The sequence below is a fragment of the Hipposideros armiger genome, unplaced genomic scaffold, assembly GCF_001890085.2.
Source record: "Hipposideros armiger isolate ML-2016 unplaced genomic scaffold, ASM189008v1 scaffold_134, whole genome shotgun sequence".
Classification (NCBI taxonomy): Eukaryota; Metazoa; Chordata; class Mammalia; order Chiroptera; family Hipposideridae; genus Hipposideros; species Hipposideros armiger.
In genome coordinates, this window is record NW_017731484.1 from 152,858 (window position 1) to 171,398 (window position 18,541).

The 18,541-nt window shown below is 44.6% G+C and overlaps 1 protein-coding gene across 1 annotated transcript in view; it reads right to left on the reverse strand.

Moving 5' to 3' along the window:
- Window positions 1–2,811: 2,811 nt before the first annotated feature.
- KCNJ10 (potassium inwardly rectifying channel subfamily J member 10) overlaps window positions 2,812–18,541 on the reverse strand; it is a 32,224-nt gene continuing 16,494 nt past the window's right edge. Inside the window, exon 2 of the mRNA XM_019649748.1 lies at window positions 2,812–7,835. Coding sequence (XP_019505293.1) covers window positions 6,696–7,835 — 1,140 coding nt within the window. The 3' untranslated portion in view covers window positions 2,812–6,695. The remainder of the gene's footprint in view (window positions 7,836–18,541) is intronic.

The window sequence follows — 18,541 nt, forward strand, 5'->3', positions numbered from 1 at the left end:
GCTCACGCCAGCTGCCAGCCACTCACAGTAGCTTATGGCAGCCCACTGCAGCTTTACTGCAGTCTACACCATCGCTGGCGACTCATGGCAGCCCAGCTCCAGGTCGAGCTGTTGTTCACCATCTTAGCTGTAGAGGGCGCAGCATCACTGGCCCTAACGTGGGATCCGAACCGGGGCCCTGCTGCTCAGAGCTGGTGTCCCAAGCCAATTCCTAACCAGCACACCACTCGGCTGGCCCAAGCGCGCACTCTTAACAAGGTTGCCAGTTCAACTTCTGCACTGGATGGTGGGATGCACCCCCCACACACAACTAGGATTCAACACGACAACTTGAGCTGAGCAGCCACAAGCTGCCGACGGGCTGCCTGATGGCGACTGGACTTGGAACTGAGCTAGCTGCACCCTCCACAACTAAGACTGAAGGACAACAACTTGGCTGTTCCCCTTCCCAAATTCCCCAACACTGTTTCCCTTCCCCAATTCACCAATAAAATCTTTTAAAAAAGAAAGAGAGAGGGTGGGAGGAAGGGAGGGGGGAGAGAGAGAGAGAGAGAGGGAGAATGAAAGAAGGAAAGAAAAAGAAACTAAGCTTGGATCGCTGAAGTCAAAGGAGTGAGATGTAGACCATAGCTGTGGGAATGCAGAAGGGACTGGAGTCCAGTAAAGTAAATTGGACACAGAGGTCTGATTTTTTACTTTCTAGGTGAGAGAGAAGTATCACAGAATCTAAGAACCCCATATTGAGCTTTTTGCATTGGGTTTAGGGATTCTATCTTCTCGCCTCTCCTTGAAAGAACTACATTGTTTCATATACTCTACTGTTCATTATCTCTTGAACTGTTACAGTTCTTCCTAATGCCCCCTTTCACTGTCTGCCTCTAGGTTTTCATCCTTTTAGAGCAGCGGTTCTCAACCTTCCTAATACCGCGACCCCTTAATACAGTTCCTCATGTTGTGGTGACCCCCAACCATAAAATTATTTTCATTGCTACTCTATAACTGTAATTTTGCTACTGCTATGAATCGTAATGTAAATATCTTTGTTTTCCGATGGTCTTAGGCGACCCCTGTGAAAGGGTCATTTGACCCCTAAAGGGGTTGTGACCCACAGGTTGAGAACCGCTGTTTTAGAGCCAATGGCTAGGGAAAACACATACATGAATAGCTCATCCCCAGCATCCTTAGACAGGATAGTGACCTTGGTCACTATCCTGTATATGCTTTCATTGCCCTTCCAGATCCACTCCATATTTTTGTCCTGTCTGTGCTGTACATGGTTAACTTCTATGGGTAACATCACATAGTCTCCCTTGCCTTTTGCCTTCCCATTAAAATAGGCCAGTGGGAGGCACTAGCAGATCTTTGTTAGTGGCTGCGTTCCTCTACCTAAGGCCATGGCTTCTGTTGAAGCTAAAGCCCTCTCCCTTGGCTACAACTCTCACCAGGTTCTAATAACTGCCCCTTTAGGTTTAAGACTGGTCAAGTCTTCCTACTGTTGTAAGTCCCTGGATGCTTCACTATTCTTGTTGATTTATTAACCCCAGCCACACCTTTGTAAATAATCTCTTCATTAAACCATGTCCAGTTAGCCCTTTGAGTGTGTCATCTGTTTCCAGTTGGAACCATGACTAATTCAATCATTTTCTTTTTTTTCTAAATCTTGCCTATATTTCCTACTTTGTAATTTCTTTTGAATCTGCTTCTAATTCTTTTCATGCTCAGCATCCTTAGTCCAGACTTTTAAAAACTCAATTTAATGTGTATTGAATACCTATACTATTCTAGGATCTGTGATAATTACCTTTCCCCCAATCTTTTGCAAGTCTCTTTAGTGGTTTAGTATCTCCTGTCTCTAAATTCTACTGCCAGGTTGATATTTAGAAACACTAATTAGATTCTGTCCTTCCTCAGACATCTTCAGTAGCTCCCAACTGCCTATAAAAAAATAATAAAGTGGGCCGGCTGAGTGGCTCAGTTGGTTAAGAGCTCGCTCAAGGGTTTGAGCTCTGAGCAACAGCGATTCTAGTCCGCCTGAGCTGAGCTGCCGCTGAGCTGCCAACAGGTGGCAGGATGGCTCAACCAAAAATAAAAATAAAAATAATAAAATAAAGTAATAATAAACTTTTTAGCCTGACATTTAATCTCGCCATTGCCCTACCTTGTCAACTTATTCACCTATAAAACCCTCAATACTAGGTTTATTAACCATCCCTTAAATATGCCTGTGCTTTCTTCATACAATACTTTTGCTCATGCTGTACCACCTGCAAAGAATTGTATTTCTCTTCACTTATTTAAATACTATTTGTTCTTTAAAGCTGAGCTTAGATCTCAACTCCTCTGTAAACTCTTTCCAGATCTTAATGAGTAGAAATGATCTCTCCCTCCCTGAAACAGTGTTTATTGTCTATTCTGCTTTTTAACAGTTAACTATGCCTTATGAAATACGTATGTTATCTAAATCTTTTATTGTCATTTAACAATTACACCAACTCCATTGCATACTAGCTGTGTGAACTAGGCAAGTTCCTTTCTCCCTCTTTTCTTCCCTTTCTTTTGCCAGGTACTGTGCTAGTGCCAAGCTAGGTCACCTTGGTCCTTTTAAAACTGAGTTTGAAAGGTATTTGCTAAAGGATGCTAAAGTTAATGTGGGGCAGTGTGGGAAAGGAGCAGAAGGAATGGATAATAACAATGATGGGAAGGCTAGTCACATGATCAGAAGTTCTTCCAACATAGCCTAAGTCAGCCTCCTTTCCCGTAGGTAGGCTTGTGAGTTCAGGCCTTGGTTTGGATTTCTAAAAGAAGCTAGAGTGAAGAACAGAGATTCGTCCATTTTATTTAGTAGCTTGTTCTGAATTGACAAAAAATAAACAAAAAAAATTCACACATCTTTTTCCTAGGTACATTTGACCTGGTTTAGTTGTTAATGCAATGAATGGGAAACTATCCCTAAATACTTCTGCCTCAGTAGAGTTGGCCATTACTGAACATGGAGGCCCTTGTTAACTTCACAGCAAAGGTGGTGTGGTATTTTACAAATAAACTAGGTTAATTAACAGGGGTAAAGGACCAGGGTAGCAGCCCTGGGGAGGGGGCAGTGTCCCTGGCTTGTAGCAATAGTAGAACTGGCTTCCTTTTTCTGCTAAGGCTTCATAGGGAAATCCTAGGATGGTCTTATTAGCTGACAGACGTTGGGGGAATGGTGAAACAAGAGTAGGAATTTCAGGAGCCTCTCCTATATCGGCACCATCCCCTAGAGCAGCTGGTAGCCCCACTCATTTTCATACGGAAGCATCAAAGCCAAAGCCCACTGCCCCATGCCCAAATGCCAGGATGGGGATTCCCCTAGCATAGGCAGCGTTCTCTTTGGGCTGCTTGCAGCCACACAGAGGGCTGCGCCTCTGCTTTGGGATTATCTTGGGCGCAACAGTTCTTTCATCCTGGCCTTTGAATTCTAGGGTTGAAGCTCCCCTTTAGTGCCTCCACACAACAAAGTGTTCAGCTTCTCAGTTGAATAGCCATTGCCTCCAGGGGCTGGAGCTGCAGGTGCCCCTACCCCTGTGGAAGAAGGGAAATACAGTGTACTTCAAGAGAGAGAAATAGAAGGGTGCTTTTATTTAAAAATGTTAAAAAGTACTACAGTGACAAGACATTTCTGGGGATGGGAGAACACAGCATAAGTAGGGAATCTCCTAGATTTCCATGGATGGAGTGTCTCCATTTTCCTCCTGTCTCCCATCTTCCTGGTCCTATCAGCAGCACAGGGTTTATCAGAAGTCTCAATGGATGCCTCTATTTCTGAAGAGAAGCTTCCACCACTCACTTTCCCATCATCAAACCTGAAAGCCTTCATCAGGTATCTCACTTCCATATTGAAACAAGGATTACTGGTTGTAAGTTTGGAAATCTGGGGAATCCTACCCAAAACCACTGCAAGCTATCTGCCCCAAGCTGAGATCTCTGAACATTTCCTTTCTGTACATTCAGTATATTTGGTCCTATATACGTCTATATACATCTCTCTATATATAGATAGATGGTAGATAGATAGATAGATGGATCTATGTATCTATAGATATAGATATATATAGATATACAATAGATATATATTATCTGTTTCTTCTTAGATAAACCTTTCATATATATCATATCCTAATTCCTCAAGCTTCCACCTACCTCTTGTTTGCTAGCTCAAGTAAGACTCAAGCGTGTCATCGATTTCACTAGATTCCTCAGTAGCACCCTTTCTCATCTTTTGTTTTGCCCTCATCAGTTGTTTTGCCTATCCTCCGAAATCTCCCCCCCTAAACATTTGTTCTCCTAATGCTCTCCTGACATGCCAAGTCCATGGTTGGTGTGGTCAGGGACCCTGTTTTTTTACCAGACCTGGCTACTTCTAAAGCCTGTCTGTTAGCCTGAAAGAGGATTTCGGTGTAGAGAAGATGGGGTCTGTAGTCTAAAGAGCCATTTAGGGTTGACAGTGAGGGGCAGGCCTTATGGGAGAATAAGCCAGGTTGAAGTAAAAGGACAGTATGATTTAAAGTACAATTCAGAGTAAAGCCTGGGATCATGGAGGAGAATCAAAAAGGGTAAGTCAGAAAATTGTGTTATCCAAGAATGTGAGGAGAATAGACATCAGAGGTGGGAAGACAGTAATTCCCTCAGAAGGGAAGCAGCTGTGTGCAGAAGAAACTAGAAGGAGGGTATTGCTAATGGATAAATGATACACACAAACATTGCAGTACTTTTTACCTTTACACATTGAAAGACATTGGCTAAGTTTAATGTTGAATAAAGTTGAGGACCCAGAAGCTGGCTCTTTGCCTTCTGTTCTATGTTTCATATTTTCGCGTTTTTCTGGTTCTTGCTTTCTTAAGAGCTAGAAAGTAATGGTGGGGTTTACAGTAAGTGGAGAACAGAGGGTCTTCATTTTCAAGGTATAATTAGAGTTCAAGGAGAGATCAATATAAGAGAGTAAGTGGTAACCATGGTTCCAGCCTTAAAATTTTGTGAGTTTCTCTGCAAGGCTCTGCACACAGATGCATGTACACATTCTATATAAGTGTGTGGCTTTTAACAATTGGCTGAGTCCACCTTAAATAAACTGCCACTTGATTCATACAGAAATTGTCTGCCGAACCACTTTGGGGTGTGGTGGGGGGAAGTCCCTTGGTATCTAAATGAGACCAGGAAGCACTCTTGGGATTTGGGGCCTTAGAGAAGGTTCTGGTGCCCATACACCCTTCCTGACCCCTACCACAGTCCCCACCCGGGAACAAGGAATGGCCTGAGTCTGATCTCTTAAAGTATGTCTTTTAACTTGCCGGAAATTGGCCTCCTGGCAAAGGAGAGTAGAGATGAAACTGATATTCATTTTATACCAAGTCTCAGGGATGGTTGAGGGAGACCATGGTTAATTAATCAGTAGGTGTGATTTCCTTCCCTCCCAACATGGCCTAATGAAATAGCTGGCACTTTTCAGAGGTCACTGGGAGGGGTAACAGGGAGAATAGTGCCTGCCAGCCACAGAGTTCTGCCTCTGCCCAAACCTTAACAAAGCATCACCAATTCCCAGAGGCTCTGTACAGCAGTCCAGAAATCTGACAATTTACTCATCCCAGTTGGTGGGGTCGGTGTAACTTTCTTGGGAACTTTGTGCCCTGTGAGTCCAGTTTTAGTGGAACAGTGTTGACAAAGGGAGGCCCTTGCATTCTCCCTCCCTTCCTCTGAACTTTTGGGGTTAAGGGAAGAGTGCGCTGGGCAGGAAAGAAGAAAAGCCAGGGGCAGTGTCATCTGGAACACCATTTCCAGACCTTTCCATGGGGTCTAGGCGCTGGGCTTTTTCCAGGGGAGGGTCATCCCGTTCAGCGGGCACAGGGAAACCAATCCTCCCAGGGAAGCTTGGAGGACAGGTTCACGGGTTTGGACAACAGCTCTGCATTGGTCACTCCACACTGAAGAGTTCAGAATCCAGGATGGGTGCAGGTGTGGTGGTTGTGACTATAGGTTTTCTATTTCCTGGGTCAACCCAATTCTCTGAGAGCAGAGTCATCTATGAGAGAACTGGGTATCCTAAAGAAGGGTCCACTTTAAAAACTAGAAAGAGGAAAATAGTGGTGACCAAGGACCTAGGTTATAGTCAGGAGTTGCTAACAGAAATTCACCATGAAAAATCCTAACTTCTTTGAATAGAGGTTGGTAGAGACCCCAAGGATAAATTGATTCAGAATTCCTATATTTCTGAGGGCACAGACCCCAAAGGGACCATCATAGAATCTCTCCTTAGGGAACTTGCCAGGTGGAAAGTTAGAGAGGGAGGCGGCTCCAGCCTCAAGTTACCAAACTTTCTCGTGGGGAGGGGGGTAGTCTGTTCATCCAACTGCATGGTCTTCCTAATGTGAGTCTCCAAGCGTGGCTGAGGCCGCTAAGCCGCTTCAGCCTAATTGTCCCTCTCCCTATCCTGGCTTAAGGGAGGTATGTAAAATGCAGTAGAAGTGGGGTGAGGCGAAAGGGGAGAATGGGAGGAAAACTTGGACTCCAGTTGGCCCTGACTACGCACAGACCACTGGCTTAACGGCGAGGGAGTAGGGAATGGGTGCTTCTGGAACTCTCCAGCAAGCCTGAGTAATATCCTCACCCAGGGTGCCAAAAAAGGAAATGAAACCAGAGGGCTAAGGAGGTGGGAAGCCAAGCTATCAGACATTGCTGATGCGCACACTGAGGGCACTGCCCTCCTTCTCAGCTTGTTCCCTTAATGACTCCTCCAGCTTGAGCTTTTCGGGGTCACCATAACGTAGAGTGCTGTCACGAAGGCCACTAGGGGGGGCCACTTTCACAACTTGGTCAAAAAGGCTGAAGTCAGCTATGTATTTGCCACTGGCTGACAGCGAGATGGCAGGTGTGAACTCATAGCCCCAAAGGATCTCCTCTGGCAGGTAAGAAGTGCGCACTTGGCAGGTGGCACTGGTAGATTCCACTGTCCCACTTAGGATCAGCACCAGCTCAAAGTCACCCTCACCACTGCGAAGGGGAAGGTCTTTCAAGGGACTGGTCTCATCTACCACGTGGTAGAAGGTAAGGGGTAGAATGAGGAAGGGGCTGTCAGAGGCCGTGTCTACTTGGAAAGTCACATTGACCTGGTTGAGCCGAATGTTCTCGCCCTCCTTGGTCTGGTGGGTCTGAAGCAGTTTGCCTGTCACCTGGCAGCCAATGAGGAGGCTCTTACGCATATTGGCGACTCGGATCATAAGGCAGGGCTTCCCATTGTGGGCAGCTACAACTGCATGCTGGCTAAAACGAATAGTCTCAGCCCGCTTCTTGGGCCGAGCGATCTTTGCCAGGAAGGTACCTGTGATGAAGATTTCCAGGATGGTGGTGAGCACCAGCTGGGCAATCAGAAGCACAATGGCCAGTGGGCACTCCTCACTGATGTAACGGAAGCCATAGCCAATGGTGGTCTGGGATTCAAGGGAGAAGAGGAAGGCCCCAGTGAGAGTGTGCACCTGTACCACACAGGGAGTATGGTTGGCTGGGGGGCCCAGCTCCAGCAGGTCCCCGTGGGCTACAGCTACCAGATACCACACCACACCAAAGAGGAACCAGGTGCCTGCAAAAGTCGCAGAGAAGAGCAGAAGCTTGTAGCGCCACTGCATGTCGATGAAGGTTGTCCACAGGTCCTTGAGGTAGAGGAAGCGCTTGTCAGCAATGTGCTCCATTTTCACATTGCTGCGACCATCTTTTGTCAGGACTCTCCGCCGTCGTATCCCTGGGCCCATTAGGGGCCGGCTTTCTGTCTGAGTGGTTTGACTGTAATATACCTTGGCAACTGATGTCATCTGGAGGGAGCAAGACAGTATAATGGAGGTTATTGCAGAAATCCAGCCAATTCCCAGCCACCACCCCATGGGAGGGAAGAAGTATCATTCATTTTTTTGTACCACCGATTTGTTCTTTTATTAGCAAATATTTCTTGAGTATTTGTGATATGCCAGGCACTGTGCAAGATGCTGGCAAATCAAAGATGAAAATATCATCCTTGCTCTCCAAGAACGCACAGCCTAGTGAGAAAGACGTGTTCAATGAGCAAATAATTGCAATACCGTCTATCATTTGTAATTCTTAAAAGAGGCAGAGAAGAAAGAGTAATAAGTTCACAGTTTGTTGAATGTAGGGCCAGAGTAAAGAGGGCTCTACTGGTCTCCATTTACCACAAAACCAAGTCTATGAAGATCTCTTATTCTAAAATAGGACCCCTCCTCACCCTCATGAATGGCATCAGCAAGAAAGACTTCCTGTTGAGATCCTTCCAGGTCAACCCTGCTTAACACACAAATACCCTTAATTTCTCCATTCTTTTTCCTAGCCCCAAGTCTATCTATACTCACTGATGATACTAAGATATTCATCTAGCTCAGAAAATACCAGAAACTGCCCATTATTCTACCCTGCAAGGTATTCTCTAAGCACCCAGCCCATACCACTATGTATTAGTACCATCATCATCATCATCATCATCTATTTGCATTATCTGGGGAACTTCGGTCTGGGTTAGGGTCTGGGGTGGTTTTAGGAAGAGCACAGACAGGACAAAAAGAGCAAGAAGAAATAAGCAGTGGTGGTGGTGGAGAAGCAACATGCTGAAGCTCCCTGGCAGCACTGCAGTATTTTCCCAAGGACTGGGAGGAACGCCAGGTTGGAGGTGGCAAAACTGTCTTGACTGAGTGAATTAGGAGGGTTAGGAGTGTAAGTTAGTGGCTATGTCTGCACAAGCTTAAATTCAGGATTGCTATTTGTCCTGATAGTAGAAAGTGGGACAAGGCTCTGAAATAAGAGACAGCTCACTTAATACAAGGTGCCTGGCACCCCTGCCCAAGGAGTAACTTGTACTTTTCCAACAGAGAAAGAATTTTAATCACTTGAGCCCTTTGACTCTGGATCTGAGGCCAGATCTTCTGGGAAGGCAGGGTGATCTCTGGGGAGTTTGGTCCTTGGAGAACAGAGAGGCTCATCACATTCTCCCTTCTGAGAAATCTGAGCCATTGCATTTTATCATTTTTCTTCACACTGCCTCCTACTCTATCTTCTCCATGGCCTTACACCTGGAAAACTCTAAATAATTTGGGTCCATTCATATACCCACCCAAGTAGGCACTACGTTGGAGAGCAACAATGGATGAGAATCCAGAACACTCAGAGTTAACCAGGAGCCCATTTTACCAGCCCCCCACCTACTTGGAACTTTTGCCCAAGTGAGACTACTCAGACAGACCTGGATACCATCCACTTCCCAATATCCTTAGCTATTTTGGAGCAAAAAGGAAGTTTGTAATTATGAAGTTTAAGAATTCTTTTTTATTTTATTGGGGGAGGGGAACAGACAAGTCGCTTTCCTTTTGTTCTTCAGTCTAGTTGTGGAGGACGTCACTTCACTGGCCCATGTTGGTATTGTGCTCTTCCCGGGTGAGGCAGTCGTTCACTGGCCATTGGACGGCCACTCACGGTGGATCACGGTAGCTCATGAAATCACACGCCAGCTGCCAGCCAGCCCCACTGCAGCCTACGCCATTGCCGGTGACTCATGGCAGCCCAGCTCCAGGTCGAGCTGTTGTTCACCATCTTAGCTGTAGAGGGCACAGCGTCACTGGTCCACATGTGGGATCCAAATCGGGGCCCTGCTGCTCAGAGCTGGCGTCCCAAGCCAACTTTTAACCAACATGCCACTTGGCCAGCCCCAAGAATTCTTATTTAGATCCCAAGTATAGCCCATTCAGTTTTCAGTAGTAATAGTAATAAGAAACAGCCACTATAATGCCTGCATTTATATACGATTTCAAAGTTTACACATTAGCATGCCTTCTTATTTGATCCTCAAACTCTTGAAAAGATGTAAAACCCCTACAAGAGATTTTGAGGAACTGTTAGAGAACAGAGGAAATGCTGGAAAGTTGTGAATGAGTGAACATAATTTTCAATAAGGAAAATGAGGTACGTTTCACAAACTACAGACAAACAAGTGAGATATTGATCCTAGGCAAGATTCTAGAATGGAACATTAAGACTGTAAGTATGTGGGCAGAGTGGGGTGAAGGCAGTTATCAGTAGGACCCAGCATGGGGTTAATAAGAACAAGTCATATCAGGGGTGACCAGTTAGCTCAATTGGCTAGAACATTGTGCTGATAACACCAAGGATTCCGGTTCAATCCCCACATGGGCCACTGCATGGGCCACTGTGAGCTGCGCCCTCCATAAAAGAGTCAACTATGCCATTGTAGCATGAAAGCAATGTGTAACCAATGACCAATTTTAATAAAATTAAAAGAAAAAAAAAAGAACAAGTCACATCAAATTAACCTAATTTACTTCTATGTCAAGGTTACCAAATTGACAAATCAGAGAAATGCAATAGATATAGCATATCTAAGCAAGAGTTTTGACAAGACTTCTCAAGTCCTTGGGGATATGTCAAAGAAAAATGAACAGAATGCTACTCTAATTAAAAATTTAAAAAACAATGGTACTGGTGAGTGGGTTGTGATAGCCTGGAATCACTTTTCTAGTGATGTACCAGAGCCTTGCCCTGTTTGATGTTCTTAACACTAATTTTATTCAAAATTATAGAACAGATGGCCATCAGTTATGTGAATGACACAAATGAGATGAATCACAAATGCAAGGTTGGGGACAGTATTAGGATCCAAAAGAAGGCAGATGAGTGGGCCAAATCTGACAAAAAGGATAAACGCTGAGTTACGTATTTGGGTCCAAAAATTACCTGAGCAAGTTCTGGATTGGAAAGATGTGATTTAGTAAGCAGAACTATGAAAATAAATTTTAGCAGAAAATAATCATGTATCACTTACCTATGTGTTTTGATTGCCAAAAAAGCAACGCAATCTTAGGCTACTTTAGTTGAATTAAAGTAGGATAAGGAAGTAGATGATTCTACTCTGCTCTGTTCATCCCACACCTGCAGTATTGAGTATCAAGGAAAAATCAGGATATGAAAGGGTTTACAACCAGATCATATAAGAAATTGTTTAAGGAAATGGAGTTTAGTTGGGAAAAGAGATGATCTGAGGGATATGATGCCTGTGTGCAAATATTTGGTTTGAAGGCCTGTCAAGTGAACGGGTTTGAATTTTTCTTTGTGCTCTCAGAAGAACAACCAGGACTAATGAATTCAAACAACAGAGGAAAAGATTCCAGATTGATATGACAAAGAACAGTATAACAACTGGGACATCCAAATGTGGAAAGAACTTCTCAAAAGGTAGCGAGTACCCAGTCTCTGGAGGTATTCAAATACAGGTTGGACAAGCGCTTTGCAGAGATTCTTTAGAGGAGCGTAAAGCTTTGGTTGGTGGATTGGAAGATTGTTTTTAAGCTTCCACCTACACTCATGGGAATCAAGATGCCTGCCTCCTCCTCCCAATCCCTTCCCCTGCATTTCCTATGGTGACATTCGGGGATCCTTCACCAAAGTCCTAACTTTGTGCTGAAGAGAGATTCTGCATATCTGGGAAAATGGAAGCTCAAGGAGAGCCTCATCATTCCCAGAACAATAGTCTCTGATTATAGATCACTTTATAGTTTATAAAACATGTCATTTGACCCACACACCATGAGATAAGTAGGAAAGACATCATTAGAAAGTGAGGCTCAGACAGATTTGCCCCAAGTAGATTAGTGATAGAGGTGGTCTTCTGGCTCCTGGTCCGGAACCTCGTAGCAACTGCTTCTGTGTTCCATGTAGCACTGGAGATTTTGGCTGCTGGCTAAAACTCTGTTATGATTACAGCCTCCAGCTGTGTGCCTGTTGTTGCCAGTCTTTAGATCTGCCTCCTCCAGCTGTTATCTGCTGTTCTCAGCTGTTGTGCCACCACCCAAAGCCAAGCAACTTCGTACTCTGTGGTGGTGAGCCAGAAGTGGATAAACAATCAGATACACTTCACCCGCAGCTGGCCAGGCCCCTGGGAAGGGAGCAGGCCAAGGTTCTGGAAATGGTAGTTGCTGCCCCACCTGGAACACATACTCTTTCCTCTAGAGGGTGCTGTTTCCCCAAAACAGACCCAGCCAGATGCCAGGATCAGGGTCTAAAGAATTCTGAAGACTAGCCTCTGAGGGGTGAAAACAGGCAGAAACAGAGACAATCACCTTTTTTCTCCTCCAAAAATTGAACTAATGATTCTTTCCCCGAAACAAAGGCAAGTCGTACCTACAGTGATGTCCCGCATGTTCCCTCAGCAAATACCATTCCCACCTACTGCTTCATGCCTGTCCATCAACCAACCCAGAGCTTGCTTTCTTTACCGGAGAGCTCATGAATCATTTCTTCTCCAGAATGAATGGATTTATCAAAGCCTTTCTTGAGTACAGGACTTCTCTGGAGTATGAACACTGCTCTGGTGCCTCTCGTGATTAAAATTGACCCATGGCTTCCTGTTGCTTTTAGGATAAGCTGCGAACCTCTGAGCACAGCATTCAAGACCCTTCTTGATTTAGTCTCTGCCTACTTCTTGACTTTCATCTTACCACTCTTCCACATGGGCCCTGGACTCCAGCCCTGTGAAAAGCCTCACCGTTTCATCCTTTCTACCTTTGGACATGCATTCACATTGCCCCACTCCATGCCTATCTGATGACTTCCTACTTCTTTTTCAAAATTCAAGTGTTAGTTGCCCCTTTGAAGTTTTCCCTGACCATCAAAGAAATTGTTCATCTTCTCTATCTTCCCGTCCTTCCCCAACATGGGTTTTTTTAACAATGTTTTGGTCCTGGTAAACATTCTAATTTAAAACATCCTTTTGGTTTGCAGGTCTTTTTTAACCTTGTTTGGCAACTGTGAGCTCTTCATTTAAGGTCACCAACTGTGAGTTTCACCTGTTTCCCTAGTACCAAGCACAATTTGTTAAGAAAGAATAAGTAAAGAAGTGACTGAAAGCATGATCTGGATAGGCAGAGGCCCAAGTGAGGGCTGCAGCCTTGGTCTATTTCACAGGAGATGCCAAGTTTATGGAGACCTTCAGGTGGCGCCATGGCAGGTTGGGAGGAACCCAAGTTTACACAGGCTCCACTAAGGCTGCAGATGTTTACAAATGCTTTTTTCAAAAGGAGGGAAAAAGCAAGCCCCAAGGCCTCAGTCCCAGCTCTCCTCTGGATCAGCTGTTCCCTTTGCAGGTCAGATGGAGAAGGAGAATGCGCCTTGTAAGTTGCTGTGGACATTGGAGTGGACTATGTCAAATTAAGTGTCTAGAAAGGATGCTTCAACCTCCTGCTATGGGCAAAGGTGGAAAGGATCGGGAAGAGCTGTGCACCTTCTCCTGTCAGGTTAGAGGGCCAGTAATGTGAACCCAAGTCAAGAATTTTGTTTTCTCTGTGGCAAGAGCAACTTGACTGAAAGGAGCTTTGGGTACTAATACTAAATGCATTCACTTCCAAATGTGAATAAAACCCCTTTTTTCTCCTACCTGCTGCTTCTCTTTGGTTTCCTAAATAGTTAACGGTTTCATCATCCTCTGAGTTATCACACTACAAATCTTGGGACCACCTCAAACTCTCTTTCCACATCTCAACATTCATCTAATGCTACACGCTGTGGACTTGTTACTTGTGCCTCTTCCTCTTTGGTTCATTATCTTAATGCATTTTGGCTGAATCACTGCATCAGCCTCTGACTCATCTTTTGACTCCATTCTTTCTCTCCTAAATCCATTCCACACTGTTACTGGGTTACTCTTCCTCAATTACACCTCTGATCAGGAATCAATGAGCACGTGTCCAGTACTTTACAAAGCACTTTCAGATTTCATTTTCATGGCATTTCTATAAAGTATTAAGATTGTAATCCTTATTTTATGAATAAGGAAACTAAGGCTCAGAGAAATTATGTGACTTGGTAAATTGTGGAACTGAACTCATGCTCAGGTCCTCTGTCTCCCAAACCCAACCACTTTTCATTATACTATAACTGTCTCAGTTCCTTCCCTAGCTCAAAAGATTTCAATGTCTCTGCATTATCTATCAAAGAGAGGCCAAACTCAGTCCGGCATATATGGTCTTCTTTGATCTGCTTCTAAACCTCCTTTCCAGTTTTATTTCCTACCTCTTCTCTCCTTTGGCAAGCTTCAGGCAAATCAGCTGTCCCCTGCTTCCTGTTGTACACATCCATGCTCTTCTCTCTTCCGGGCCTCCCCTTTCTCCTTGTCTCTATACCCAAGGTCTCTTTCAGAGCCTAGTTCAAATGACCCATCTTCTATAAAGCCTTCTCTTATCCCCGCAGGCTTAATACCTCCCTTTTCTGAATATACACATACAGCTAACCCTTGAACAACATGATGGTTAGGGGAGCCAACCACCTGTGCAGTCAAACACTTGTCGGCCCTCCACATAGACAGATTCCCAACTAGGGATCAGAAATACAGTTGGCTCTTGAACAAGGAGGATTTGAACTCTGTGGGCCCACTTGTATGCATATTTTTAAAATAAATACTGTAAATGTATTTTCTTTTCCTTATGATGTACTTAATAGCATTTTCTTTTCTCTAGCATATTTTATCGTAAGCATATAGTCTGTAGTACATTTAATATACAAAATATGTGTTAATCAACTGTCCTTTTTTTAAGATTTTTTATTGGGGGAGGTGAACAGTGTTGGGGAATTGGGGAAGGAGAACAGCCAAGTTGTTGTCCTTTAATCTTAGTTGTGGTGGGCGCAGCTCGCTCAGCTCCAAGTCCAATCGCCATCCAGCCGCCTGTCGGCATCTTGCAGCCGCTCAGCTCAAGGTGCCATGTTTGATCTTAGCTGCAGGGGGGCGCAGCCCACCATCCCATGCGGAAGTCAAACCGGCAACCTTGTTAAGAGCACGTGCTCTCACCAGCTGAGCCATCCTGCCACCTGTTAGCAGCTCAGCGGCAGAACATCTCGGGAGCAGCTCACTGGCCCATGTAGGAATCGAACAGGTGACCCTGTTGCTCAGAGCTCGCTCTCTTAACAAACTGAGCCACTCGGCTGGACAGTTAATCAACTGTTTATGTTATTGGTAAGGCTTCCAATCAACATTAGGTTATTAGTTAAGTTTTGGAGGAGTCAAAAATTATACATGAATTTTCCACTGGGGTGGATTAGAGCTCCCACCCCCCGCATAGTTCAAGGGTCAACGCATATCCAGCTATGCTGTTTATGGCACATCTATTTGGCACATTATTTGTCTTCTACTACAAATAAGCTTATTGAAATAAGGATTCAGGACTATGTATTGATTAGCCTGATGTATGATTAGCACAGTGCATGACAAATTGCAGGTGCTCCAAAAAAAGTATTTTATTAATGAATGAATGAATGAATGAATGAGAGAAGAGGGCTCCCAAACCACTGAGGCTATAGGGGCCAATCTAAGACAATTGTGAATGGACTCCACAATTCACCAAAATAGCCGGGCTAAGGAAATGTGGAAGATCTTGTCTTGGGTAGGATTGATCAAACTTCCCTCTGGTCCAGGGCCTCTCTCATATGTGCGCCTTCTCACTCCCCGTTCTTGTTTGTGTTTTGATTTCTTATGTATGTTTTCTCTTTTTTCTTGTACACAAGGAAACCCAATAACTAATTATCAACACTAATAGATATGCAAATGAGCCAAATGTTCTCATCTGTAATGATGTTTTTCATCACACAGGAAGACCCATGCAGTTTCAGCTGTGTTTTCATGCATTCATAAACAAATTTTTTAAGCATCTACTTAGGTGTTAGATTCAAAACAAGACACTGGAATATGAAGATGATTTAGATGTACTATAGATTCTGACCTTGAGGACCTTATAATCTAACAAGGGAGGCAACAATAAAACAGGCATAAAGTGATACGTGCCTTAGAAGAGGTATTCATGAAGTGCTAGGGGAGTTTACAAAGGGAAAGGTGACATCTAGCTTAAGGGAGCAGGGCTAGGAAAAAAATTAACGTGTATTGATTGAGCACCCATTACATGCTAGGTACTGGGTAAAGTTGCTGGGGATTTTTTCATGCTAACTCATATAATTCCCCCAACAACCTCATCAGAATGTTGTTATCCCCATTTATACCAGGAAACATCAGTAAGTAACAACCAGGAGTTGAGTTTTCTCTTGCATATCTGACTATCTCACTCAGGGACGACTTTATAGGGAAAGGTAGCCATGGAACTGGGCCTGAAGGATAGGCAAGATTTGGACCCTTGGAGATTAGGGTTTGGGGGTCAACGTGAAGGCCTATCCAGGGAAGGGAACAGTATGAGCAAAAGCTATAGCACTGAGGAAATCCAGGGCCAGCCAGGGGGCAGGAGCCATTTGTTTTGGTTGAAGTGTTAGGAGGCATGAGAGACTTAAGAGGACAAATTGGGAAAACAACGATGTGCTCTGATCCTTAACACACTCCTGCTTCATGTGTTTAAAAGTCTATCACTAGAATGGGAGGCAGCCTCATGGGAGTGCAGCCCTGTGGCCTCTTCCCCATGGTACTCCAGCCTCCTGGACATCCTTTGCCAGAGCTGCTAGGTGATTTCTCTTTTTTGACCGTGGAGTCCTTCCTTTTCCTAACATTTGGTTCAGGGAAATGGAAGGAGAGAGAGGGAGAGGACTACCATTTATTGAAATGCCTGCTTTATAGACCAGCACTTCACATTTCATCTCTGCTACAGCTCTGTAAAACAGAGTTTTTGTTTTCATGATTACTGATGAAACAGGGTCAGAGAGCCCAGGTGACACAGCTTACAAGAAGCAGAGCCGACATTAGTACCTAGTTCTGGCTGTGTTCCAAAGTTGTTTCCACTGTGTCCTCAGGTGAATCCTATAGTGTATTTGCCTTCACGGAGCAAATCCAACAACACTCAACAACCAGAGAAGACGACACCTAGAGCATGCTAGGAGGTGAGCGGGAGCTCGCCTGGTATGAAAACTCACCAGCAGTGACACCCAGGGTGTGTCTGATAGTTGGTGGTGATCCTTTTTGTCATTGCGTTACCCCGAGTTCCTTCTCCTGGGTTTGCATGGCAGGTCTTGATTCTCCTCATTTCCTTCCCTTGGGCTCTGCTCCCAGCTCTTTTCCCGTCACTAGTATCATCTGTGCTGCCCTACTTGCCCCCTCTTGTATTTCATGCAGACTGTTACTAAAGTGTTACCCCCTTCTGTCCTTTTTTGCATCTTCCTCTTTGTATTTTCATTCCCTACACATCTCTCTGGACTGTCCCTTATTCTCAACATAGTTTCTTCAGCCTCCTGGAGAGCTGATTTTTGAAGATATGGAGGAATAGTATGCTATCCACCTAATCACACTCTGACCTTCAAGTTCTGCACCGCACTATCTCCATCGGCACGTCCACATTGATAGAGGCATTCTAAGCCCTCCAGCCTCCTTGTGTCCCTACTTCTTTTCTCCAGAAAACAGCCTCTCAATTTAGGATTCAGAAATAGGGTCAGAAAGGAAGGCAATTTCCACTGTAGGCATTAACTAATCCAATTATTTTAGGTGTGAAGGTATTCCTGAACCAATCACCGTGGGGTATAGATAAACAAATAGGTGGCTAGAAATAGGGAGTGATAGTACCAGCTCATTCCGTCCCAGCATCTGCCCATCATGCTCAAGTGCTATGTGTTGGGAGAGCCCTGGATACAAACAGCAGTATCAGCCTCAGAAGCTGAGGCTAGGCTGGTCTCTAAGCCCACACTCATCTCTAAGCCCACACAGACAGCTGAACTAAATACATGCCCAGCACAGGATTCTGAGATGCAGCGAGAGAAATCACGCACAAGGGTGTTTGAAGACCCTGCCGGGGAAAAAAACGGCAGCATTGCTTGGTAGAAAGAGGAGCCATTCTCAACTCTGCCACTGACTGGCGATGACCTTGGGCACCTCTAAACCTCACAGGCCTTTATTCCTTTACTTGTGTAATAGAATAAGGGTGCTGTATTAGTTCCACATGTTTCAAACTGGTGTGTCAGGAGGTACTCAAAGCCACGGGATTAAGTTTAATGCATTTTCCTGAGAGAATCAATTTTACTCAGGTTTTGAAGTAAACTCTTATTTTAATATTAAACAAATAAAGCATAATGGAGTAGAATAAAAATGTACATAATACAAAAGACAAAGAAGATTACAAGGATGTCCAATGTGTGGCTCATCCCTGTATCTTTTGGGGTCTAATTCCCTCCCCCTCTGTCTTTCAGAACACATGACTGGGTCAGTTTGGGAGGCCCTGTGTTTGAAGATTATCAAGGTCATGTCCTGCTTTAAAACTGCATGTCTAGCCTCAGCCCCTCCCACTGTAGTTTGGACCCATCCTTCCCACTGGCCTCAGTGGAGAGAGGATGCAGTCACTCAGCCCCCTCTCACCAACCGTGTCTCTCTTTTTTGGATAGAGCCCAACTTGAACAGCCATCTTGGAGGCCTCTGAAAGGAGATCAGCTTGCCTTGGGGACTGAAAAGAAGCATGTCTGGATTTCCAAATGTTCTTAATGAGAAAGAGGGGGGAAGAGAAGAGAAAGGAAACGGGTATAAGAGGAAGGCCAGCAA